Source organism: Delphinus delphis, chromosome 7, assembly GCF_949987515.2.
Source record: "Delphinus delphis chromosome 7, mDelDel1.2, whole genome shotgun sequence".
NCBI lineage: Eukaryota > Metazoa > Chordata > Mammalia > Artiodactyla > Delphinidae > Delphinus > Delphinus delphis.
Window position 1 is genome coordinate 19,366,397 of NC_082689.1, and position 26,934 is coordinate 19,393,330.

Genomic DNA, 26,934 nt, shown 5'->3' on the forward strand with positions numbered 1-26,934 from the left:
GAGCCTAGAAACAGCCCAGGGAGCGTCTGTAAAGTGCAGCCCCTTCAAGGGGCGAAAGGGCGCCGGGCCGCCTCCTGCGGCCGAGGGGATTCCCCGCCCACAGAGCTCACCCCACCTTCCCGCCTGAGCGGATTCCGAGGCCCCCGGGCGCGAAGCCCGAGTGACAGCCTCCTCCTCTTTGGAGGCGGGGAGTACCGGCGCTCGGGATCGTCCCTGTCCCTAGGGGGAGCTGGGAGTCAACGCCCAGGGAGCGTTAACTGCGCGGCGTGGGAGTCCCGGCCGCCTGGTCCCCTGGGGAGATGGCAAAGGAATTGGGCCTGAGAGGCACCGATTCTTGGGTTCCTTAGGACTTGGCGCCCTAAGGGGAGAACCGCGCTTCTGTTTTCCTGCCTGGAAAAGGGGTTTCAGGTGGAACAGAAAGGCTGAGGCCACTCCAGCGAGAGTGGGAGCGAGGCAGACCTTCGGGGAGGGGGACTATTCTTGATGGTTCAGGGATTTTGTGCTTTCCTGTTTCCATTTCCCTGCTCTTTTGGATAAGAAGTGAATTAGCATTTATTTATCGTTTTCAGACTCTATTTTTAAAGTACCAGTTTGGAGCCTGTGTCCCACCCCCAATTGGGTTGGTCTGTCAGGTTACTCCTATAGGTGCTCAATAAATACTTTAGGAATGATTTTTTTTTTTTAAGTCTCAAGTGCCAGGCTCTGTGTTAAAGTGCTTTATTTACCTCCGCTGCGAGGTTGGTGTCCCCATTTTATAGTTGAGAACACTGAGATCCGGAGGTTAATCACTTGTCCAAACTAGGAGACAGCAGGTCCCTACGGAACCAGGGGAACCAGGGTTGGCCTGCTTCCAGAACTCCATCTTGCTGCCTCCACACACCGCCCCCGACCCCCACTGGTCCAGCAGGCCAGTCTGCCCCACTCGTTACACCCTCGGCCATGCCCTGGGTGGGAGCTCATCCAGAGGCCTTCTGATCCTCTTCAGGAAGCCCATACAGAAAGTGTTGGTGGGAACTGTGGGCCAGAAGGGTGGCTCCATGGGTGATGAGACAGGTCCAGGTCTGGAGGAGGGGTGACCATGAGTAGGGGAGAGGACAAGACCTTTGGGGAAGCCCCAGTGCATCCCCCAACTAAGCCCTCCATCTGTTGTCTCTTCTCCTTGCCTCCCCCATCCCCAAGGCGCCCGCGGACCCAACAGTACCAGGTAGATGGTGAGGCCCAGGTAGACTGCAGCCAGCAGTGCCACAAGGCTGAAGTAGGCAGGGTGGGGTAGGCTGGGCAAGTAGCTGACCACAAAGTAGAGGTTAATGGCACAGATGAGCACCATGATGGAAGAAGTGAAGGCCTTGCTCACCCTTGGGGACGAGAGGGAGGCTCAGGATTGGCTGCATCTCCTCCAGTGCCCACAGCCAGCCTGGAGCTAAGGTGGGGGGTGGATACACAAAGCCAGCTTCCCAGGGCTGTGGGCCCTGGAGCAGACCCCTGGCCAACTTCTGCCTCCTGGGCCCTCCAGGCACCACACTGGCAGGATTTGGCAAAAGCAGAGTCTGAGGTGAGGGGGAGGAGCTCAAGCTCTAGAAACAGCCCCTGGCCCAGGATTCCAGTCCTGGCTCCTCCACTTGCTAGCTAGCTGTGTGACCTTCGGCAAGTTTCTTAACCTCTCTGACCTTATCTGGCTAGTGGGAATAATGGGACTTCCTACCTCTTGGTGGTTGTGAGGATCAAGTGTGGTAATGTAAGTCCAGTGCTGGGGTTGGGGAGTACTCACAGGCCATTGGTAAACTCCTGCATCAGGGCGGGCATGCTGGTGAACGTGAGGATGGGCAGCACAGCGAAGGGAAGCTGGGGAGAAGCGGGAGGAGGGGGCTGAGGGACCCTGCCCTTAGAATACAGTAAGGAGGGGAGGAGCAGGCCGGGGCTCCAGTCACCCTCTGCCTCACTGTGCAGCCTTGGGAAAGCCTCCTAACCACTCTGAGCCTCAGTTTCTCCACCTCTCTGCCTTCCAAGGTTGTAGGGGCTCGAAAGCAGGAGAAAGTGTTTGGGGGCTCTGGCCCCAGGCTGCCTGAGCTTGTATCCCAGCTGTGCCACTGGTCACTTAACTGCACGCATCAGTTTTCCCATCTGCAAAATGGGGATAGTGGTGGTTCCTACCCCCTGGGGTGGCTGTGGAGAGTACATGAGGCTTGTAGATAAGGTGTGTTTAGAATAGCGCCTGGGACGCAGGGGAGGCTCTGTAGGGGGATTGCTGTGGTTCCTGTTTGGTTCCACAGCGGGAAGGAGGTGATAGGGCCCGCAGGCTCACCAGCAGGCTCTGCAGCACGTTGAGCAGGTCGTTGAGGCCTGACAGGTCCCGCAGGTCCCTGAAGACTGCCACGAGCACGGTGGGCAGGATGGCACAGGAGCGAGTGAGCAGGACTCGGGCGAAGCGTGACCACCGCAGCTTCAGGAAGCCCTGGGGGGTGGGGTGGGCACCTTGGTGGCGGGGTGCAGGACTGTGTTCCAAGGGAGGGACCCTCTATCCTCCCTCAGCCCATCTCATGCCTGGAGGAACACTCTGTTTCTCCATCTTTGAAATGGGGGCAGCTCTGTCCATAGTTGGTGGTGAGGGGATAGATGGGGGGAAATTAGGGGGGGTTCCCCTCCTTTAGGGGGTGTTCCCCTCCCACAGCTGATTGCTGAAGACTAAACCGTGTTGGAGAAAAGGCTTCTATTAGTTCTGGGTTTGCAGTTTCGGGCCTCATCTCGCTGAATCTCAGTTTTCTCATCTGTAAAATGGGGCTTATAAGGGCACCCGTTGGGCTGCCTTAAGGATCAAGGAAGCGGATGTCCGAGCCCCGAGTAGTGTGCCTTGCCCTCAGTCCCCTGCCCGCCCCGGCCCGCCCCAGCCCCACCTCCATCACAAACTGTCCCGCGTAGGTGCCGGTCATCGTGGAGCTCTGCCCGGCGGCCAGCAGACCCACCGCCCAGATGTAGAGGGCTGCGGGGCCAAAGAGGCAGCCTAGGATCACGCCCTGGAGGGAGGGGTGTGGTCAGAGCCATGGGTCCGCCCCTTCTTGCGCAGACGCTACCTCTGAGGTGGGCGTGGCGAGGAGCCCCGCGGGATCGAGCCCTTCCATACCCGCCCTGCCTCGCGCTTACTCCTTGGTAAATGTCCACCGCCACTGTAAGGTTGTTCCTGGGGAAGATCTTGGCGTAGTCGTGGAGGCTGCTGTTAGCACAGACGTTGAACTGCGGGCACCGGGCAGTAGGAAGGAGATGTGAAGCGCACACTCAATGTTGGAAAATCAGACCTCCAAGCCTTGACCAAGGATTGAAAACTAGTGGCCCGCGGGCTGAATCCAGCCAGACATATTTTGTGTGACTAACAAATTTTTTTTTTCTTAAGTGTGAATTGGTTGACATTTACAATTGAGAAGATTTAACATGAGACCCTGATTTCCAGCTGCTCTTGGATTGTAAGAGCTGGCATTACCACAGAGAGACAATTGGTCGGCAGGGACTCAGGCTGCCCCACAGGCCCTTCTCCCTTACCTGGGACCCCCTTCCCGCAGCTCTGTGACTCGGCTGGTCTCGAAGGCAATGTGTGACTATGGTTTGCCATCCTATTTAGACCTCTCTCCTTATGCTAAGGAGCAGAGACCCAGGGAGGGCTATGACCTCACAAGGTCACACAGCAAGGCAGTGGCAGTGCCCATGTCCCCGGAGGCTTGGCCAGTCTGTCCCATCCCCACCCCACCCCGTCAGCGTTCAGTAAGCGCCCAACACTGGCTAGCAGTTGTTAGAGCCTTGGGACAGAGACTCACTCAAAAACTGAGACAGGCAGAGGCCCAGATCCCAGAGAACCAGGGAGGAGCTGGCCGGTTCCTTCGCCTTCAGAGCCCGCTCAAATGTCACCTCCTCCAAGAGGTCTCTCCTGACCACCTGGCCTAATGTAGTAGTCCCTCCCTCACCACACCCCCAATTATGTTTCATCACCCCCTTTATTTCCTTCACAACATCGTTCATATTTTCCTTTGAAACCGATCAACTGATCGGTTGATTTGTTTCCTGTTTGCTCACTGCCTCCGAATTTCATCTGCAAGAGGGCAAGGTCTCTATCATTGGCTGCTGTATCCCTAGGGCCTAAGACACTGGCTGATACATCACAAATGCTCAATAAATCTTTGCTGAATGAATGACAGTTTATCTACTAATAATGAAGATTATCACTAGAAACTCAAGGAAAGAAATTGCCTGCCTGCATATTCCTGACCCCACGCTCGTGCTCAGGCAGGCAGCCCCCTCCCAGAATGCCCTCCCTACAGTTTGCTGGGCAAATCCTGCCCATCCTTCAAGGTGCAGCTGGAATGCTGGATCCTCCAAGACTCAGCTCCTCCCCCCAGTCACCTCCCCTGGACGTCTGTGCCTTGTAGCCCCTGGCGTGGGGCTGACCACGTGCAAGCCTATGTAGGAGACCACGTGTCTCCCCAGTGGGGTGGGGAAGGGGCTCCCAGCCAGAGGCCAGGGTCGCAGACTCCCTCCCCTACCAGTGCCTGGAGTACAGGACAGAGACTCGAAGGGCTTAGCTGCACTCTTTGGAGTCCCCAGCAAAGCCTGAAGGGCATGTGGGCATGGGGTGTGCCTCACCGCAGCCTGGTTGGTTTGCTGGTAGAAGGCTTGCCCAAAGACAGCCACAACAAAGAGGTTGATGAAGAAGGAGACAGACAGTGCGATGGCGGCTTCAATCAGGAAGTACATGTTGGCTTCTCGGATGTCTGCCCTGCGGGTCCGGTCTATCTCTCGAGACTATGAAAGTCAAAGGGAGGGAAGCACCGAAGTCCCTGAGTCATCCCAACATTCTCTACCCTCACACCTCTACCTATGTTCCCCCCAAACCCCAGTTCTTTCTAAAGCCCCCTACATGGCCGTCTGGGATAGGCCTTTGTTTCTGCCTCAGGGCCTTTGCACTTGCCAGTCCCTCTGCTTAGAATCTCTTCTCCCCTGGTCTTCCTTCCCATCCTTCATGTTTCAAAGGCCTTGGCTGACTCCTTTTCTAAAGGAGCCCCCTCCCCAGTCATTCTCCATCATACTTCTCTGTGTTGTTTCCTTCAGAGCACCTTTCACAATCCATTTCTTTCCTTTATTGTTTACTTGCCCATGGTCTGTCTCTCCTGCTAGAATGCATGCTCTAAGAAGGCAGAGGACTTATCTGTCTCTTCATCACTGACCCCCAGCTCCCAGCACACAGTAGACCCTCTATTATTACATATTGAATAAAGAGTGATTCACTTCCCTCCTAAATTCACAGAGTTGGGAGCCAAAAGGGCGGGGCCCCAGCCTTGGGGGTGGAGCCGGTGTGGCCCTTAGGGAGAAAGCATGTCTCCCTCCCCTCCAGTCTGCTCACCTTGACCAGGGCTGAGTGCAGGTAGATGTTGTGGGGCATGATGATGGCGCCAATGATGCCCACGGCCTGCAGCAGCTCGGGCTGGCCGCAGCCAGGGCACGAGGGCAGGAACAGGTCCCGAAGAAGTGCTCCCTGAGCAGGACGTGCCACCACATACTGTGGAGAGGAGCCTCGGTCAGGCTCCACCCCACCCCTGAGCAGCCATTCTCACCCTCTACCCCAACCCTGGCCACTAGGGAGCGTGGCTAAGGTCCGCTCCCCGCTCCTCTCAGGCTCTGCATGGGGCGGAGTGGGGTGGCCTTGGTGTGGGGACGTGGTACTGGTACGGCTTCCCACCTCATAGCCGAAGGTCAAGGCCATAATGGTAATAAGAAATCCAAAAAAGGCTTCCAGCTTCCGCAACCCTAGGGGGAGAACAAAGGGGCAGAACCGAAAAACCAAACAACCAAAATTATAACATAAACAATTATTAATGGCTGGTATCTTGAGCACTTTGTTCCAGGCACTGTGCCAAGTGCTTAACATATAGCGCTCAGTGCAGCCCCACCACAGCCCTGTGGCCTCTGTGCTACTATCCACGTGTTATAGATGAAGAAACAGAAGTCTAAGTAACTTGCTCAAGGCCGTACAGTCAGAGTGGGGCTGCTAGGAGCACTTCTCCCAATTCAGCAGAGCATCAGCTCCTACATTCATTGCCAGTCCCCCCCCTCGCCAAGTCCCCTATGGGATGAGAGGCACACCCACCGTAGTTATCGAGGAAGAGGAAGAAGAATGTGTCCACGATGGTGATGAGGACACCACCCCAGAGTGGGATTCTGAAACCAGAGTGGCCTGCGTCAGCCCCGCCCGGTCCAGGAGTCTGGAACTCCCTCCTCAGGGCTGGAGACTGTAGAATGTGGCTTCCTGGGAGCAGGCACTCAAATGGCCCCAGACAGCTAAGGGAGAGGGGAGTGGGAGTGTGCTAGAGACGGGAAAATGCCACATACACGCTAGGAAGGGCCAAGCTGTGTGGAGGACCAGCGTGGTAGGGAGCTTGGGGCTGCAGTCCTGAAGGCTGCATGGTGACCGACATCTGTGTGATTTGAGAAAAGTCACTTTACATATCTGGGTCTCCACTTCCCCATCCGGCAAATTGGGCAATAGCTCTGAGTCAGAGGTGACTGGAGGATGAAATGGACACAGGGAAATAGAAGGCCTGGGGAGGAAGAAGCCGCTGTTCCCAGCCCTGGACTGAAGAGCTGGGGCCCCTCCAGAGTACCGTCCAGCTGAGAGCAGATTGAATGCGATAGCTGTGCCAATGACTTCCTGCATGTCTGAGCCCACGATGGCTAGCTCGATGGTCAGCCAGAGAAGGGTGCGGGGCACCTAGGGGGAGGTAATCCCGTCATTAAGGCTGGACCAATTATTTGTCTGTTGTCTCAGACCTACACTGACTGACCTTTCTGTACCCGGCTCTATACTCCTGGGCTGGAAGCCTGCAAACTACATTTGCAAGTCTGCCTTGCCAGCGGGCTTCCAGTTAGGTTTTCATGGTGTAAAATTAATCAACAGAAGCCTCAATTAAATAGAGTCGGGAGATGAGAAGGGGAAGCTCCCACGCCCTGCGAAGATAGCAGAGCCCAACAGGAAGAAGAAAGACTCCTCTTCATTCCCGGCAAGGACTCAGCCACTGAAAAGCCATGGACTCTTTGTTGACTATCGGCCTCCCAAATTCCCTTTCCCCTCCATAAAAGTGTTCTCCTTCCTTTGCTGTGCGGAGACTTGCACGTGGCTCCCCATGGCTTCAGACTCCCCAGTTACGATTCTCTCCCCAGTTATGATTCTCAACCCATCTTTGCTGGAGAAGTATCTAGCAATCTATTTGTTTTAGGTCAACAGTAGGAAATAGTTAAAGGAAATGGAAAGGCAGGGAGACATCATTTTTACCCCCCCCCCTTCTGGAGCTCGCACCAGCAAGGGCACCAGGCAACATGGGCTCCAGTCAGCAGTGGCGGCAATGCCTCTAGAAGCTTGGGTGCGAATGATGGCCCCTGGGCTCCTGTCCAGCAGCTTTCTGATCTCTGGGTAACACCTCCTTCCCTTGCTCCTCCAGCTCTTTCAACACCTTCGTGACTGCATCCCTGCATTAGATACCTTTGAAATATCTAGTGGCGTGATTTCTGTTGGCCTGCGTGGACACTGACGGCCAAGTCCCCGGTGCCCACCCCAGCCAATGCCCTCCTGTTTTTCACCTTGGGCAAGTCACCTCTTCAGGTGCTTCCTGTCCAGGGGCACCAAGCTCACCTTAGGGTAGTAGAGATGACAGACTTCGCCCAAGTCCTTGCCTGTCACCACGCCCAGCCGGGCAGCAAGTCGCTGGCAGAGCAAGCCCAACACGGTGGCCCACAGCAGTACCCAGAGCAGCTGTGAGAAGCCAGGGAGAGGCCGTCAGCCAGAGGGACCAGTCTGATAAGCCCTGAGCTGCTGGGACCCTCTAACCAAGGACACCCTCTGGGGAATGAGTTGGGGAGATGGAGCTAGAAGACACCCCCCCACTCCCGCAGAGCTGCTTTGGGGACCCTTTTGTGGTCCATTTGAACTTAACACCTGTTCCCAGGAACACTGGCCATGAAGGCCACTCTGGGGAAACGTGGCAAGCTGGGGGTCTCCACCAACTTAGCCTGGTCACCCCCTCCCCACCGTGCCCCAACTCAATCACTTTGAATCCAGCCACAGCCCCGGCCTGAAGATCCGACTCGATGTTTCCTGGGTCCAGGAAAGCAATGCTCATAAGGAAACCGGGCCCCGTGAAGGCCCACAACTTCCGCAGGCTGAACGTGCCCTGTGGAGGGAAGTGGAGTGAGGGGTCTTGGACACAGGCTTGGGGGCCGCTGGCCATGGCCAGCCCCCAGGTGAGCCCCTCTGGGCTCATGGGCCCAGGCTGGCCAGCCCTGCCCTGGGCCATGGAGCTGCCACCCTGGGGTGGGGGGTAGTGGAGCACAGGGGGTGGGAGGAACTCAGGATTTGCTGAGTCACGGCAGATCAGCTTTCTGGATCGGTCAGGTTCTGTGGTCTACACTTGACTAGCCTGCCTCGGGCAGGCCCTGAGTCAGCAGATCCTCAGAGCCCAGAGGGGAGCTTTCCTGGGTCAGACCTCCCTGCCCAGTCCCTTCTCGGACCACAGGGCCTCCTCTCTGGAGTCCACTGAGCCTAGGGTCTCCCCACCCCCATTCCGGGGGTTAGCCTAGCAGCCTGGGCATCTGCTAAAGATTCTGGGAATGCAGGGTGATGGTCTCTTAGAAGCCAGCCGGCAGGCTCCACGTCTCCCGATGCCCTTGTCTGTGTCCTTTCCTTAAATGTTACAACAAATCCTTGAGGCTCCAACCGGAATTCACCCCAGGTCCCTTTCCCTTCCTAGGAAAGCTGAGATTCATCTAGAAAGCCACTTGATAATTTTTAGACAAATATTAAGTGCCCCAGCTAAGCACTGGGGACAGAAGCAGGGAGGCAGCGGTTGCCATTGTCCATCAAGGCTGCTCAGAGCTGGAAGGGACCCCTCTCCCCCTGTGAGATCCCATGTGGTCTTGTCCATCCCGAAAGACCCCAGGAAGTTTCCAGCATCCTCACCGGTTCTGCATCTGGGATGGGGATCTTCTTGCTCAGGTAGGTCCCTCCGGGAGGTTCTTGCTGTAACCCCGGGTTGGGTGGGCTAGAGATGGAACCATATCTGGTCCTGCTGAGCTTTGGGGGGCCTGTGTCACCTGCAAGGGGCCCCATGAGCCTTGGTGAGTGACACGCCTCTTTCTGGTGGCCCAGGATTAAAGCCATCTGTCCTCTTCCCACACCTCCTCTTGGCAAAGTGGAGAAATGAAGGCCCAACTGAACAGGAGGCCTTGACTCCCATCTTGGGTCCACCGCCTCCACCCCGGACCAAACATTACAGAAGATGTGTGAGAAGCGGGGCCTTCATGATTACCCTCCTTCCGTGTGAGTGCAGAGATTCCCAGACCCAGATCTCTCTCGTCACGGAGGATGTGGAGAGGGACGTGGGCTCTGAGGAGGGAAAGCTGGCCCCACCGTGTGTGCCCCTTGGCCTCATCCCTGCCACCTCCAGCAGCCAAGGAGGCCCCAGGGGTTCCAGACCCACAGAGATGAGGCAAGGGGGCACTCTGCCCTTGGGGATGTGAAGAACCCAGCCTCAGGCCGGTGTCCTTGCCCCCCTGACTCCCCCCCCACCCCCATTCAGACTCTGTCCCCGGAGGGGGCCGCTCACCTGTCATGAGGACCGCAGACTCAGGCACTCTGCACAAGTGATGTGCTGGGCAGCCCTTCTGGCTACGCTTCCTCTCTGGGTGCTGCTGAGTGTGTGAGTCCACACCCTCTTACCCATCCTCAGCTGAGCTGGGCTGTTCTCACACGCACGGAGCCTTGTGAAACACTTTCCAAGGGCAGAAGTGGCCAGCTCTGGTGCAAGGGTCTGGGTGACCACGGTACGGCCATTTGCTCCCCTCCTGGCCTGAGTCCCACAACTCCTCTGGCTCCCTTCCAGGCACCCCGAGTTCTGTGCCTCCCAAGTTAGCTCTGATTTCAGACACTTCCTGCCACTTGGGCATTCATGTCTAGATCACGTGACTGCCCCCTGCCTCCACCTTCTCTCACCCTGCACAATCAGACCCTTCTCCTTTTCATTCTTGAGTCCCATGGCCAGTGGTTGGCCTAATGGGAGGAAGGGAGTTCTGATGCCTACCTCGACCTCAGTTTCCCACTGAGTGCCTCAGAGGGAAAGACCTTCCAGGCACTGCCACAGGGACATGCATTGAAGATTCAGGCCAAAGAGATCCTCAGAAGAAAGGGGCACTGGAATTCTGGTCCTTGTTCTGCCACCGATCCACTTGACATTGTCACCAGATCATGTCCTGTCTCTGATCTTGTTTCTTCTGTTAAAGGAAGGGCTCAGACTAGCTAAGTGGTTAAAAGTTTAGGTGTCCAAGGAGGCCAGGCAGGTAAGATGAACTATGAGACAGGTTGGGAATGAGAAAAATAGTGCCAGCTCAGGACTGAATGACAAAAGATGCCAAGCCTCCGCTGTGGGGGGGGGGGGGGGTACGGTAATAGGGAGTGGTGGACTGTAGCAAAACAAAGGTCATAAACTCTGTCTGAAGAGGGCAGTGCTTACAGAGTTCCAGACAACTGTCATGTGGAAATGTGGGTTCACTGTCATCATGTCCTCTGACTTGTCAAGGATGCTGGAAAATGTATGCAACATATGCTTTTTGAATACTAGGCTACAATTTTTTGAAAATATTGTGTAATCTAAACGTACATTTCTATGGGCTGGATTCCACCTGAGGGCGACCAATCCATTACCTCTAGACCGTTCCAGCTCCCCGTCTCTTCTCCTTGCCAGCTGCCAGCTCCTTTATCCCCCCACTTACCTCCTTCAGAGTCTTCTCCCTGCCATGCCCTGCAGCCTTTCTTTTCTGCCAAGAAGATTCAGACCTTGAATTGTCATGGGGTTTCCAACTCCAAAGTCTGCAACTTCAGGACTCAGAGAAAATTGGGGCAGGTTCTCACATCCAGACCTGATCTGGGATATGATGTATCCCCACGTTGAGTCAAAAACTTGAGCCAAAGCTTAGGAAACCAGGATGGGGGGAGGCAGCCAATCTCCTGGCTCCTCGTTGATTGAAGAGGCTGGAGGGACAGGAGAGATGTGGGTGCGGGTAGGGGGGTGAATGGCGTGTCAGAGAGGAGGGAACTGCACTGGGGTTTGTCGCTCGCTGTACAGTCCTGTTGCTCGAGGTATGGTCACCATCCTTGACCTCTAGGGTTTACACAGGTTTGCAGTCGCTATCTTGGACTCACGTGGTGGTGGCTGTGGGGTGGGGCTGGGGTAGGATGCTGTGATGGTTTCATTTTTTGTTTCAGTTTGACTGGGCCATGGGGTGCCCAGTAATTTGGTCAAACATTCTGGGTATGTCTGTGAGGGTGTTTTTGGAGGAGATTAATATTTTAATCAAGGCTTCCCTGGTGGCGCAGTGGTTGAGAGTCCGCCTGCCGATGCAGGGGACACGGGTTTGTGCCCCGGTCCGGGAAGATCGCACATGCCGCGGAGCGGCTGGGCCCGTGAGCCATGGCCGCTGGGCCTGCGCGTCCGGAGCCTGTGCTCCGCAGCGGGAGAGGCCACAACAGTGAGAGGCCCGTGTACCGCAAAAAAAATATACATATATATATTTTAATTAGTAGACTAAGTAAGTCTGATTTCCCTCCCTAATGGTGTATCATCCAACCAGTTGAAGACCCGAAGAGAACAAAAGGCTGAGTAAGGGAGAATTCTCTCTCCCTGAGGACTGCTTTTGAACTGGGACACTGGTCTTCTCCTGTCTTCAGACTTGGGTTGGACTAGAACTTACACCACCGGCCCACCTGTTTCTCAGGCCTTCAGACTCGGACCGGGATTATATATGCCATTGGCTCTCCAGCTTGCAAATCTAGAGATTCTTGGCCTCTATCCTCACATGACCCCATTCCTTATTATCTATCTATCTATCATCTATCTAACTATCTATATCTATCATCTATATTTTCATTGGTTCTGTTTCTCTGGAGAAACCTGACTAAGACAGCATCCTGTCTTCCTCTTTGCATCTTTTGTGGGGCCTTCCCTATAGTTAGGAACTCGGTGAGTATAACTGATTAATGACTGATCGATACCCTCCACAACCTCTACCTTACAGAGGAGGCAGTGTGTGTAATGGTTAAGAGCAGAGGTCTCTGGGCAGAGTGTCTACATGAGCCAGAGCTCCAGAAATCTGCATAGTCGTCCCCTCGGATCTGGAATTGTTGCTGAATATTAAACCCTGCATGCGTGCAGTGAAATTGCATGAAGGCCAATCTGCTCAAAATGGATCACAGACTCAAATGTAAATTTAACACTAAAGCTTTTAGACAAAAAGTAGGAGAGGGAATTCCCTGGTGGTCCAGTGGCTAGGACTCAGCGCTTTCACTGCCGTGGCTTGGGTTCCATTCCTGGTTGGGGAACGAAGGTCCGCAAGCCACTTGGCGAGGCCAAAAAAAAAAAAAAAAAAAATTGGAGAAAATCTTCAGGATCTAGAACCAGACAAAGATTCATTAGACTTGACACTTACAAAAGCATGATTTATAAAGGGAAAAATGATGAATTGGTCCTCATCAAAATTAAAAACTTTTGCTCTGTGAAGGACCCTGTTAAGAGAATGAAGAGACAAGCTAAAGGTTCAGAGAAGATATTTGCAAACCACATATCTGACGATGATGATTAGATAACAAAGGATAGGGCTTCCCTGGTGGCACAGTGGTTAAGAATCCGCCTGCCAATGCAGGTGACACGGGTTCAAGTTGCCATGGAGCAACTAAGCCAGTATCCAGAAATAGGGAAATCTCTTAAAACTCAAGAGTGAAAACACAAACAATCCAATTAGAAATGGGCAGGGAGTTCCCTGGTGGTGTAGTGGTTAGGATTCAGTGCTTTCACTGCTGTGGCCTGGGTTCAATCCTTGGTAGGGGAACTGAGATCCCACAAGCCTCGCGGCGTGGTCAAAAAAACCAATCCAAAACAAAACACCAAACAAAAAAGAAATGGGCAAAAGTCATGAACACACATTTCACCAAACAGGATGTACAGATAGCAAACAAATATATGAAAAGATGTTCAGCGTCATTAGCCATTAGGAAAATGCAAATTAAATCATAATGAGATATCACTACACGACTAGCAGAATAGCTAAGATAAAAAATAGTCCCAATACCAAATGTTGGTGAGGATGTGGAGAAACTAGGTCGATCACTGATATGTTGCTGGTGGGAATGTAAAATGGTACAGCCACTCTGGAGATAGTTTGGAAATTTCTTTAAAAATTAAAGATGCAGGATCTTCCCTGGCGGTCCAGTGGTTAAGACTTCGCCTTCCAATGCAGGGGGTGTGGGTTCGATCCCTGGTCGGGGAGCTGGGATCTCACATGCCTCACGGCCAAAACAACAAACAAACATAAAAAACCCCATAAAGCAGAAGCAATATTGTACAAATTCAATAAAGACTTTAAAAATGGTCTACATCAAAAAATTCTTAAAAAAATAAAATTAAACCTGCAACTACCATAGGATTCAGCAACTGCACGCCTGGGCTTTTTTTTTCCCCCAGAGAAATGATGACTCATGTTCACACAAAAATCTGTACACAAATATTTAGAGCAGTTTTATTCATAATAGCTCAAACTGGAAACAACCCCATACCATCCTTCAACGGGTGAATGGTTAACCAAACTACGGGACATCCATACCATAGAATATACTATGGTACTCATACCATATACTATGGTATACATTTATCCCATTGAAATTAAAACTTGTGTTCATACAAAAACTTGTATATGAATGTTTATAGCAGCTTTATGTCTAATAGCCAAAAACTAGAATTAGTCTAGATGTCATTCAACAGGACAATGGTAAAACTAACTGCGGTACAAACCACGGATTACTACTTAGCAGTGAAAGGAACGAACTACTGATACCACAGTAACTTGGATGAATCTCCAGGAAATCATGCTACGTGAAAAAAGTCAATCTGAAAAGTTTACGTTTTACTATTACATTATATAACATTTTTGCAATGACAAAATTTTGGAAATGAAGGTCAGATTTACTACTTTTATCCTTTTGCTACTAAGTCGCAGCCAGTAGAGATGGGTGAGGTCGGGGGTGGAGAGGGATGTAGGTGTGATTCTGAAAAGATAACTTGAAGGATCCTTGTGGTATTGGAACTGTTCTGTACCTTGACCTTGGTGGAGGATACACAAACCTACGCATATGACAAACTGTACAGAACTTAATACACACACATGAGTACAAGTAAAACTGGGGATATCTGAAAAAGAGCAGTGCATTTTGTTAAGGTCAATATGTTGGTTGTATTCTTTTTTATTTTTTTAATTTTTTAAATTTTTGGCTGCATTGGGTCTTCGTTGCTGCGTGTGGGCTTTCTCTAGTTGCGGCGAGCAGGGGCTACTCTTCGTTGTGGTGCATAGGCTTCTCATTGCGGTGGCTTCTCTTGTTGCAGAATACGGGCTCTAGGCGTGCGGGCTTCAGTAGTCACAGGATGTGGGCTCAGTAGTTGTGGCTCATGGGTTCTAGAGCACAGGCTCAGTAGTTGTGGCGCATGGGCTTAGTTGCTCTGTGGCATGTGGGATCTTCCCGGTCTGGGGATCGAATCCGTGTCCCCTGCATTGGCAGGTGGATTCTTAACCACTGAGCCACCAGGGAAGTTCTATCCTGGTTGTGTTGAAAGTGGAGACTCAAACAGATACTTGTACACCTGTGTTCAGACCAACACGTTTCACAATAGCCAAAAGGAGGAAACCACTCAAATGTCCATCAACAGATGAATAAATGAATGTGGTATATCCATACAATGGAATATTATTCAGCCTTAAAAAGAAATGAAATTCTGATATATTGCTATCATACGGATGAACCTTGAAAACATTATGCTAACTGAAATAAGCAGTCACAAAAGGACAAATTTTGTGTGATTCCACTTATATGAGGCAAATTTATAGAGACAGAAAGTAGAATGATAATTACCAGGGACCAGGGGATGAGGGGGGGAAAGGGGAGTTATTATTTAATGGGTACAGAGTTTTTGTCTGGGATGATAAAAATGTTCCAGAAACAGATGGTGGTGATGGTTGTTGGTTGTACAATAATGTGAATGTACTTAATGTTGCAGAATTGTGGTTAAAAGGGTACATTTTATGCATATTTTACCACTGAAAAAAGTGGAAAAAATCCTGGTTTTAATATTGAATTTTTAAAAAATATTTAATTCTATTTATTTTTGGCTGCATTGGGTCTTCATTGTAGTGGCTTCTCTTGCTGCAGAGCATGGACTCTAGGCACATGGGCTTCAGTAGATGTGGCACACGGGCTCAGGAGTAGTGGCTCGTAGGCTCTAGAGCACAAGCTCAGTAGTTGTGGCGCCCGGGCTTAGTTGCTCCGTGGCATGTGGGATCTTCCTGGACCAGGGATTGAACCCATGTCCCCTGCATTTGCAGGCAGATTCTTATCCACTGTGCCACCAGGGAAGTCCCTGTAATATTATATTATATTAACATTTTGCAAGATGTTACCAATGGGACAAAGTGGGTAAAATGTACATGAGATCTCTCTGAATTATTTCCTACAACTACGTGTGAATCTGCAATTATCTCAATTTTTAAAGTGAAGGAAAAGTCTTATTGAATGAATATTATACTTTAATAAAATTGATTTAAAAAAAATCTACCAGGGAAATTCCCTGGTGGTCCAGTTGTTAGGACTCAGGGCTTTCACTGCTGAGGGCCTAGGTTCAATCCCTGGTCGGGGAACTAAGATCCCACAAACCATGTGGCGTGGCCAAAAGAAAAAAAAAATCCACCAGAGTCAGAGTCTCTGGAATCAAATGGCCTGGGTGTGAATCTTTCTTACTAGCTCGATGACTTGGGCAAGTTTCTTAGGCCCTCAGTGTCCTCACCTGTGAAGTAGGGGCGATGAAAATACCCCGAAACATTTGTGTGAGGCCCAAGAAATGCGCCTAGCACGGCGCAGTTAGTTGCTTTTGTAAATTGGATTCCAAAATGTCATTGGTCACTGTCAGTTCTTCAGAACTCCAAATACATTTTCTGTTAAAAACATTGATGCACATGGTGGTTTAATTCTCAGTCTCATCCACCAGAGGCTTTGGATGCAGTGTAGCTCAAACATGGGGCATTTGTGATGACTAGATAACAAAGGATAGGGCTTCCCTGGTGGCACAGTGGTTAAGAATCCGCCTGCCAATGCAGGTGACACGGGTTCAAGCCCTGGTCCAGGAAGATCCCACATGCCATGGAGCAACAAAGCCTGTGTACCACAACTACTGAGCCTGTGCTCTAGAGCCCGCGAGCCACGACTACTGAAGCCCATGCGCTTAGAGCCCGTGCTTTGCAACAAGAGAAGCCACTGCAATGAAGAGTAGCCCCGGCTCACTGCAACTAGAGAAAGCTCGCATGCAGCAACGAAGACTCAATGCAGCCAAAAATAAATAAGTAAAATAAATAAATTTATTTAAAAAAATAACAAAGGACAATTCTGATGCAATATATCTTAAAACAAAATGGGGAAATGATCAAACTAAACAAGAATGGCTTTTTTAAAAAAATTATTTATTTTATTTATTTATGGCGGCGTTAGGTCTTCGTTGCTGTGCACAGGCTTTCTCCAGTTGTGTCGAGCGGGGGCTACTCTTGGTTGTGGCGTGCAGACTTCTCATTGCGGTGGTTTCTCTTGTTGTGGAGCACAGGCTCTAGGTGTGCGGGCTTCAGTAGTTGTGGTACGCGGGCTCAGTAGTTGTGGCTCACAGGCTCTAGAACACAAACTCAGTAGCTGTGGCGCACAGACTTAGTTGCTCCGTGGCATGTGGTATCTTCCTTGATCAGGGCTCAAATCCGTGTCCCCTGCATTGGCAGGAGGATTCTTAACCACTGCGCCACCAGGGAAGCCCCCAAGAATGAGTTTTAGCGGGAATGCTGGTGTTGGGGAAACAGCAGATTTAACCAAAAGAAGGGAGGAGCACGACAGAGATTCAGAAGGTCAAATCTGCACCTTCCAAGGGCATTATCAGCCCTGTTTTTTAATTTTGTTGTCAAATGTCAAAATGTAAGACTCTCTTTTTAGGGCTCCATTGATCTATAGCATTGCTATAGTATAGTTTATTTGCTTGTATTATGGCTTCTGGTGGGAAGAAAAAGCGCAGAAACAGGCAGGCATTCAAGTATTTGCCTAACCCACTTCCAGGGCCTCTTAGGCTCCCAGACAGAGGGCAACACTTTAGTTGCGTTCTTGTCAGGACAAGACCATCTTGTCCTGAACCCCTTGCAGTAGCTCAGACATTCCATGCTCCCTCCCTCTCATCTCCATGCCTTGGCATATGTTGCTTCCTCCTCAAACAACTCTGCCTGGCAAACAGCCTCTTGTCATTCAGGATTCAGTTATGGTGTGACCTCTTCCAGGAAGCCTTCCTTGATTTCTCCAGGGCTAGACTGTATGCTCCCATAGCACAATGCCTTCCCTGTCTACCCCGGCAATTCAAAGCACTGAAGCAGCTGTCAGTGACAATGCAGTAGGGAATGGGGCAGTGTCTGGGTACCTGGGGAAGGGGAAAGACAGTGTACAGTCAACACTACTCTGGACGGATCTAAAGCAGGACGATGCCTCTTCTCTGTTCTGGGATCTGTCTCCAGAGAGCCACCTCTGATCTATTTATCAGAGTGGATTCACATATAGCCTTGAGCCAGGCTCCCTGGGTCTAAATCCTGGTTCTGCCACTAACCAGTTGCATGGCCTTGACCTTAGCCTTTCCTTCATCTGTAAAATGGGTGTAATAATAGAACCCACCTCATAGGGGTATTGTGAGAATCACATGACTTATGTGTAGAGGGATTAGAATAGTAAGTGCTGCATAGGACTTGCTCTTATTATTACTATTCCCTTCCCTTTGCCTCCCTGGGTTCTCAACACTAGATCAAGTCGCATTAAACACTCTAATATTGCAGGTAGCACTTTGCATGGTCTACACTCACACATTCATCCACAGGAGCCTTGGCTGATGTCTCTTTCCTTCTGAATGGACTCTGTGTCATGCAGGTGGGGCTTGGTCTTGATACCCCCACAGCATCCCCACACCCTAGTCCAGTGCCTGGCATGTCACGAGTGCTCAATCTTTGTTTTTTCTTTGTTCAGAGACATATATAGCTTAGGACTATGGAGCAAGGAGAGGGGGGTCATAGGAGTTCTGGGGACAAATGATACGATCTAAAAACAAACTGGTCTTGAAATGGATGTCACAGAGCAGGCAGGGAAGTGGCAGACTCCTTCTCAAGTCACCTGATGCAAGAGCGCTCAGCAGGGGCTTCCCTGGTGGCTCAGTGGTTAAGAATCCGCCTGCTAATGCAGGGGACATGGGTTTGAGCCCTGGTCCAGGAAGATCCCACATGCCGCGGAGCAACCAAGCCCGTGCGCCACAACTACTGAGCCAATGCGCCACAACTACTGAAGTCCATGTGCCTAGAGTTCGTGCTCTGCAACAAGAGAAGCCACCGCAATGAGAAGCCTGCGCACCACAAGGAAGAGTAGCCCCCACTCGCTGCAACTAGAGAAAGCCCGCGCGCAGCAACGAAGACCCAAGGCAGCCAAAAATAAATAAATAAATAAATATATTAAAAAAAAAAAAAAAGAGCACTCAGCAGAGGAAGGATGTCCGTGGGTTGGATGTTAACTGCCGTCCCCTCTTCCCCACTGCGGCAGAGTATCAGGAACTGGAGGGAACTCTCAGGATCTCTACAGGAACATTCTGGGAGCATTGGGCTGAGTCAAACTTGGTTTCAGTTCTCCATGGATGAGGAGAACTTGCCAGGGCCTAGGAGGCCCTTCAAGACCCCGCCCCCCTACCTCAAGGTGACTGAGCACTTTCATCGCCAGCTTCTCCTTCATCACTCCCCCACCCCACCCCGTGCCACTGTGCATCAGCCTCACTGGCCTTCTGTCCCCAACGTGCCATGCTCAGAGCCTTTGCACTAGCTGTTCCTTCTGCCTTAAATGCTTTTCCCACAGCTCTTCACAGATCTGACTCCTTATCATTCACAACCCAACTCAACTGAGATGTCAGAGAGGCCCTCCCTGAAGTCTCCACCCTCAACTCTCCAACCTTGAGTCCCTTTCTATCCATGACTTGGCCTTGTTTTCATAAATGTCTGAAATTTCACATAAGAAATTATCTTTTGTGTTTATCATCTGTCTCTCCATGCTATCTACAAGTGCCATGAGGCTAGGAACTTGGTCTCGTCCCTGCTGATCTCCCAGGGCTCAGAACCATCCTGGCACATGCAAGGAGCCCAGTATTTGTTGAGCTGATTGCCTGATTGAATGAAAAGACCTTATCCTCTAGAGCTGTTGCTGTCCAGTCTGGTAGCCACTAGCCACATGTGGCTATTTAAATTGAAATTAATTAAAATTAAAGTAGGGACTTCCCCAGTGGTCCAGTGGTTAAGACCCTGCCTTCCACTGCAGGGGGTGCGGGTTCAATCCCTGGTCAGGGAACTAAGATCCCACATGCCATGCAGCGCAGCCAAAAAAATTAAAGTAGAGCTTCAGTTCCTCAGTCACATTAATCACATTCCTAGAGCTCAGGGGCCACATGTGACTAGTGGCTACCATATTGGACATTGCAGATAGAGCACATTTCCATCATTACAGTCTTGTAGATACTGGCCCCTATTGTCCGCTAGAGTGCAAAGCTTCTCTGGAGGCCCTCACCTCTTAGCTGGTGGGAGGAATGAATAGATGGAAGGATGGAGCCTGCAGGCCCATTACCACTTGCCTCAGGGGAGGGTGCCTCCTCTTTGTTACTGAGCTGCGGCCAGTATTGGGCAGGAACAAGCCACTGGCCAGAACTGTCATTAAGCAAGGAACCTAAACGAGGTGATGATTGCCTTCCATCCTATTGCTAACTGGGGACCCTCCACGCAGTTTGGGGGTTCCTGCGTATAGTGGGAACCGGGAGGAAGGAGGTGGAGTGTGAGAGCTGGCGTTGGGGTAGGGAGAGAGGGTTTGGAAAGCTTCGGGGGTGATGAGCAAGGTCAGTGGTGAACACATCGACTGTTTTTCTTTCTTTGGCGGGAGCGGGCAATTATGCTAGGTGGAATCTATAATGATTCTGTGCGCCAAAAGCCCCGCCCCTCCATCGCGGCTAACCTCGTGACTAAAAGTGGGGGTTCTTGGAATCCAACGTCCAGGTTTGAATCCTACTTCCCACGTGTTTACTCTGTTACTCAATCTTTTCGTACCTCTATTTTTTTATCTGTAAAATAGTGATATTGATCATAATAACAGCTAGGAAGAAAGGCTGAAAATCGCTCGATAAACCCTGTTCACGGTTCCTATGCTAAGCCCGAGACACGAGACGCTGGTCAGAGAAGGATCCGGCTCACAGCCAAGCCTCGGGAGCGCCCCGTTTATTCCCATTAAAAGCGCAGGCAGGAAAGCGCGCCTCCCGGGTGCCTCCCGCCCGCGTGCCGCCCCAGCCCAGTCCGGATGCCTTGTCTTCCTGCCTCGCCCCGGCCAGCTGGGCCCCGGGGGAACGCCTTGCTGCCCGCCTAGCCCTCCTCGCCCTCGAGGCCCTCCGGCTCCAGCTCGTGGAAGGGGCAGGGCCGGTTGGAGGAGCGCAAGGACGGAGTGGGCGGGCGTCGCATCGCAAAGGGGCCGAAGTACTCGGCGGCGAAGGTGACCACATCGGCCGGCTGGTGTAGCAGCAGGAAGAGCAGGAAGTCGGAGATGAGCGCCTGGGCCTCGGGGTGCTGCCGCAGATAGCTGTTGTGGCTGAGACGGAGCTCCTCCTGGAGGGGTCCGAGCCTGAGCAGGACCCGGGACTCCCGCGCCCCAGGAGCTCCCCTCCCCTTCGCCCCGTGGAGGGCTTAGGGACGCTGGAGTCCCCTAGCCCCTAGGGATGATGCATTTCAACCGGGCAGAAAAAGTGATCAGTAAGGGTGGAGCGTACGCCCTGGGCAGGGGGATGGGGACCTCAGGCTGGCTGCAGCCCCTCCTCACCTTCCGGTCCACGAACTTCGAGTAGAGCTCCATGTCCTCCTCCCACACCAGGGGTTTCTTCTCAAACACTGGGTGAGGCTCAATATCATCTGGGGGTGGGTGCGGGTGGGAGGAAGGCTGCGTGCCTATTCCGACCCCAGAACCTTCCTCAGATACAGAGGGATGCCCAAGAACACCAGTTCTGGGCAGGCTCAGGTAAAACCCCAGGGTTCTGGCCATATGGGCGAAGTTGCTGGAGGGGGTTCCCAGCAAAATGATCGTCCCTGAATTGCCTTGGAGACAGGGGCTGGAGAGCAAAACTTCTCCATCTCATCCCGGGCTCCGATCCGGGGCCATGGCACACTCAATCCACCCATGCACCCTGGAAGGCTCCAGGTTTCCTCACCTCGCCTTCACTCTCCCACCAGCCAGGGGCTTCACTCACCCACCTCCCTCAAGGTGGGCACCTTGGTGATCATGCAGCACCCCGGGGAGCCCACCTGGATCCTCTTGGCCAGGTGCCTGGAGTGCAACAAAGAAGAAGGTGTGAGTCTTCCTAGACCAGCCCACTCCTTTGAAGGGTGTTCTGGGGGCCTCCCTTTACTGCTGTCCCCCTCCTCCCCTCCTCCACTTGTCTTTGAGTTCCAGGGTCCTGTTCATTTCTAGATCCCCAGATAATGTCCCCTGCTTTTCAAACTGGGGACTCTTCCTACCCTGGAGATGTGTGCACGTGTGCAAGACTAAATTTAGAGGTGTGAGCGCTAAAGGAATCACAAGGGAATTCCCTGGCAGTCCAGTGGTTAGGACTCCGAGCTTTCACTGCCAAGAACCCGGCTTCAATCCTGGTCAGGGAACTAAAATCCTACAAGCCATGGGGCGTAGCCAAAAAAATTTAAAAAAATAAAAAGAATCACGAGCCTCCTGCTATGTGATACTCAAAATAGAAACAAGTTAAATTATGAAATAAGGAAAGCCCACAACGTTCTGATTACTTTTTTTTTTTTCTACTATAGTGATTCTGTCAATACCTCTTTGGAAATTTCAAGAAACAAATGCTTCTCCCCCTCCCGAATTTTCTCAGGATTTGGTGCCCGCACTTTTCTGGCGACAGCTTGGCAGTGTGCTGGGGTGCTTCTCCCAGCCTGCTGATTTTATCAAGTGCTGAGCTGTTCAGACTTGGGTGTTTTTCAATTTTACACCCACACCCGTGGCAGCTGCTTTAGCGACGCCTTAGGCCCTGTGGAGTTGACCTTGACTTCCTCAGCCATTCAGGGCTCTTCGGTGAGGTTTGGGAGGCATTGTGAAGACCGGGAGAATGAATGCATATATGCAAAAGGGTGAATGAGTGGAGAAAGCAGGGGCACTCAGACCTCCACAGCAAGTCTTCCTGGTGGTGTCCCCAGAAACAGGACTCTCCCTTTGCCCCGACCCAGCCCAGGAGGTTGAGCTCCCATGCTTGTCCTCAGTACTGCCCCTTTTGCCCCACCGTCAGTAGCTCACCCATCAGAGAGCAGGTAAAACTGGCAGGACACGGGGATGCCCTCTTCCGAGTGTACAGTCTGCTCCACAATGAACGCTTCCACCTGCTGATGGCCCACCTGGATCGTCTGGGAGCCCAGGCCTTGCTGGCAGCAACCAAAATGCAGGGAGGGAGGTGAGGTGGATTCCCACCGGGGCCTCCCCACACATCTCACCCTGGCCCTTCTCTCCAGGTTATAGCTTCACTGCTTGTTCACCAGTGATAAGCAGCCCTTGGCTGTCCAGACCCTTAGGCGCCCCAAGATTTGAGATGCACCCCCAGGTTAAGTTGGGGTTTTCTCTTAGAGAGTCAGCTCCACCCTGCTCCTGCCCCAACCCGTCCCCATGCCAGCTTCATGACCAAGTGCTTCTAGTTGGCAGATTCTGTAATAGGGATGACCAAGTAGGTGTGAGTGTGGGCTAGGGCGGAGGCTGGGCTATTTGTGGGGAGGAGGTAGTGGGACGCTGAGGAGGGACTAGACTGAGATTTATGGCTGCCTCAGGCCCGTGCAAGCTGCCCATTGTAATTGAAATTTAAATTCCTGGGGACTTCCCTGGTGGTGCAGTGGTTAAGAATCTGCCTGCCAATGCAGGGGACAGGGGTTCGAGCCCTGGTCCCGGAAGATCCCACATGCCGCGGAGCAACTAAGCCCATCTGCCACGACTACTGAGCCTCTGCTCTAGAGCCTGCGAGCCACAACTACTGAGCCCGCGTGCCACAACTACTGAAGCTCACACACCTAGAGCCTGTGCTCCGCAACAAGAGAAGCCCGCGCACCACAGCAGAGTAGCCCCAGCTTGCCGCAACTAGAGCAAGCCTGAGTGCAGCAACGAAGACCCAGTGCAGCCAAAATAAATAAATAATTAGAAAAAAAATAAATCCCTGTTACAGCTACAGCAACAGGGAGAAAACTGCTAACATAAGAAAAACATTTCAAAGAAAATTGGGGGGAAATGGTATGTGCCTCTTTGTATCAAACATGTTGCTGTTTGTCATGTTTGTGATAGAAAAGACAAGAGTGTCATTTACGAAGTTGGTCAAATCAGCCCCCAAAGTGTGTGTTCAGAGGCATGCTTCAAAATCACATATTACAGGAAGTCCTAGGTAGGTTGATGATGAAAGTTTAGCCAAAATAAGAGAAAAATAAGAAACACCCTTAAGGGTTGAGACATAATAAAATAATTTTTAAGTGCAGTTGGAGATGTTGCATTTCCTGATCTTAAAAAAAATATGTCTTGGGCTTCCCTGGTGGCGCATTGGTTGAGAGTCCGCCTGCCAATGCAGGGGACACGGGTTCGTGCCCCGGTCCGGGAAGATCCCACATGCCGCAGAGCAGCTGGGCCCGTGAGCCATGGCTACTGAGCCTGCGCGTCTGGAGCCTGTGCTCCGCAAGGGGAGAGAGGCCACAACAGTGAGCGGCCCGCGTACCGCAAAAAAAAAAAAAAAAAAGAAAGAAAGAAAAAATATATATATGTCTTTAAAAGTGGGCCCTGTGGGGCTTCCCTGGCGGCTCAGTGGTTGAGAGTCTGCCTGCCGATGCAGGGGACGTGGGTTCGTGCCCTGGTTCGGGAAGATCCCACATGCCGTGGGGCGGCTAGGCCCGTGAGCCATGGCCACTGAGCCTGCGCGTCCGGAGCCTGTGCTCCACAACGGGAGAGGCCACAGCAGTGAGAGGCCCGTGTACCGCAAAAAAAAAAAAAAAAAAAAAAAAAAGTGGCCCCTACGATGTTTATTTTTCCTGGACTGACTTTTGTGCAAAAAGCGTTGCTTTCTTCCACTGCTCCCAGCTTTTGGTCCTTCTCACTCACGCCACTTGCCTCACACTTGGTCCTCCCTCTAACAAATTCGGTCTTGCTTTCTCCTGCTCTTGGAAGTCTCACCCCCACGCCCTAGGTTTATCCCCACTCCACCCCCTCTTCCACTCCACAGAGGTGTCTTTTCTCCCAACTCAGCATTCTCCTTGCCCCTTCTAGTTCACCCCAGACCAATTCCCCACCCAGGGAAACCCCTCACGTAAGTGGAATAGCAGAGTTTGCCCTCGGTGTCCAAGGCCAGGAAACGGGCGTTGCTGGGCACTGTCTGCCTCCAGGCCATCACCCTCAGCAACACCAGGTTGGCAGCCTGGGAGACGAAGCCCGCAATGGAGTGCCAGGGGAAGAAAGTCACTTCGGTCTTCACTTCCTGTTCAGGACAAATCTGGGTCAGGGCCCTTGAGCCAGGAAATGGAGGGAGGTTGTGCAAGACAGGTGTTGAGCATATGGTCCAGTCCATATGGTCCCTAGTCCAGGCTCCTGGCCTGACACCATCTGTCCCCTGTTCCTGGTTCCAAAGAGGATGTAGAGTATGGCTCCCACCTGGCTCTCATCCTTACCTCACCCTCCTTGATGATTCTGGTCATGGCCAGCTGATCATCCTGCTTCAGCAAACTCATCTTCCGTTCCATGGGGAGGGCGTGGAACTAAGGGCCAGAGCATGGAGGGGAGAACCAGGGACTCACGGGATCGTATATACGAGCGAGATCCCCCAGAGGTCGCCTTGTCGTTTCTCCTTCATAAATGAGAAAACTGAGGGGAAATTTGGATAGAAAACTTTCCATATGTGGTCAAGGCTGGGGCCCCAGGAGGTACCTTGATGAACTCCTTATTATGTTGTTCCACAACCTCCAGTTTCCACGAGAGATAGCCTGTGGGGAGGAGGTGAACACTGCTGTCACCGGAGACAAGGCTGGAGTTTGCAGGAAGGGAGGCGGTGGCCCGGGCTGGAGGACTCAGATGTAGGGTGGTCCGAGGGAAAAACTAAGGCTGTGATTAACTTCCCTGTCACCCCCCCACCCCCGTGTCCCACGCACTCTCTTTGCCTCGTTCTAGTACCCAGGTGAAGTCAAAGCGTTGGTCCTGAGTGAAGGTCCTGGGAGTTGGGGGGTGGGAGGGGGAGGGCAGTGGAGGAAGGGTGGGGGTAGAGGGTGTCAGGCAGCAGGAACTCTACCCAGAATGGAGTTTCCGCAGGGTATTTTGTCCATGGAGCTGCGGCTAAAGGCATGCACAAATGGGAAGTACTCCGTGATACCAAACTGGTCTTTGTATTTCCCTCTCTGCACCTCAATGGTCAGCTCTCCCTGAGGCTCCCCTGTGTCGGAGACCATGACCAGAGTCTCCGAGAAGAATAGCGTCAGCAGCTCCTCTTGCCCTGGGTGCGTGAGGGTCCCGTGGGGACAGTTAAAGCCCCAGCTCCAGCTCCTAGGTCTCAACTTTCGGACCGCCACCCCCCCCCCCCGGCCACCAGTGCGCCCACAGTCTCCACCCACTGCCTCCTCATCCCACGTCCCCCAGGTGGCCCCTGCGTCCCCTCCATTGGCCTCTACAGCAGTCAGCAGGTGAAGGCTCCCCCACCCCAATCCCCACCAGTCCCTACCCACACTGTGTCCCTGGGGTCTTCCCTTGAAGAATATCAACTAACGCGCCTCACACCCTTTGTGAGTCCCAGGAGAATCAAGGCTGAGAGAGGGGGTGGCCAGGTCTGGGCTTTCTCTCCTCCCTCCCGTCCGTACTTTTGCCCCTCCCCCCCCACCCCGCCCCGCCACTGCCCAGGCTCACGGAGGGAGTTGAGGAAGTTGACGGCTTCAGCATTGGCCTCTGGGGGTGGCAGACTCTCTTGGGCTGAGGGCTGGTGATCCTTGGCTTTGAAGCCTAGGGAGGGAGGAGAGGTTGAGACGGCAGATGGCGGACCCTGGGAAGAAGGACAGGGGTGGGGCAGGGGTCCCAAGAGCAGGATCCTCCAAGGCCACCCCAGGGTGGATGATGAGGGAGAAGATGCTCCACCCCTTTCCAGGTCCCCACTCCAAATTCCTCAGCTCTCTTCTCACCTTTGGATTGAACTTTGGAAGACATGCTGCCTCCTGCTACCCAGTTTGTAACCAGCTGTCTCCATGGCAACTGGGAGCTAGCTACCGCCTCTTAAAGGGCCATCAACCCATTTCACTAAACACCCAGACCTTGGAAGAATTGGTAGGAACTGTGGCTTCTGCGACTCAGCCCAAGCCTGAGGTATTGTCCAGCAGAGGGAGCGTTTGACATTCTTAGGAGGCAGGGGGGATGACATGGATCATTAGAATGACCTTACAAGTGTACTTTGAAGTTCAATTCTTACTGGGATTGTAAGTAGGACCAAAATATTTTTTTAAAAACCTTAAATTTTACTATATTTATATGTTTACGTTTCTTAGATTGCATTAAAAGTACTTGGGAAGCTGGTTTGTCAATTTATTAAAAAATTCTTTTAGAGAATTATTTTTACTTATTTTCCCCAGTCAATCGCTTTTGACAATTGCAATTGCCACTGGGCAGTCCAGTGGTTAAGACTCTGCGCTTCCACCGCAGGAGGCAAGGGCTTGATCCCTGGTCGAGGAACTAAGATTCCGCAT

At 52.1% G+C, this 26,934-nt stretch overlaps 2 protein-coding genes across 2 annotated transcripts; both read right to left on the reverse strand.

Moving 5' to 3' along the window:
- Positions 1-733: 733 nt before the first annotated feature.
- SLC11A1 (solute carrier family 11 member 1) lies at positions 734-9,660 on the reverse strand. Its single transcript, XM_060015543.1, has 15 exons — positions 9,636-9,660; positions 8,990-9,123; positions 8,082-8,204; positions 7,667-7,786; positions 6,642-6,748; positions 6,128-6,198; positions 5,720-5,787; positions 5,384-5,539; positions 4,627-4,785; positions 3,139-3,228; positions 2,892-3,011; positions 2,303-2,452; positions 1,769-1,842; positions 1,202-1,355; positions 734-1,061 (listed from the first exon to the last, which is right to left on the reverse strand). Exons 1-15 carry the CDS (start codon positions 9,640-9,642, stop codon positions 957-959), a joined length of 1,638 nt encoding a protein of 545 aa, XP_059871526.1. The 5' UTR covers positions 9,643-9,660; the 3' UTR covers positions 734-956.
- Positions 9,661-20,490: 10,830 nt separating this feature from the next.
- Positions 20,491-26,412, reverse strand: CATIP (ciliogenesis associated TTC17 interacting protein). The gene is made up of 9 exons (XM_060015544.1): positions 26,377-26,412; positions 26,108-26,200; positions 25,142-25,197; positions 24,886-24,972; positions 24,528-24,695; positions 22,496-22,620; positions 21,441-21,517; positions 21,017-21,105; positions 20,491-20,805 (listed from the first exon to the last, which is right to left on the reverse strand). Exons 1-9 carry the CDS (start codon positions 26,399-26,401, stop codon positions 20,566-20,568), a joined length of 960 nt encoding a protein of 319 aa, XP_059871527.1. The 5' UTR covers positions 26,402-26,412; the 3' UTR covers positions 20,491-20,565.
- Positions 26,413-26,934: the final 522 nt, after the last annotated feature.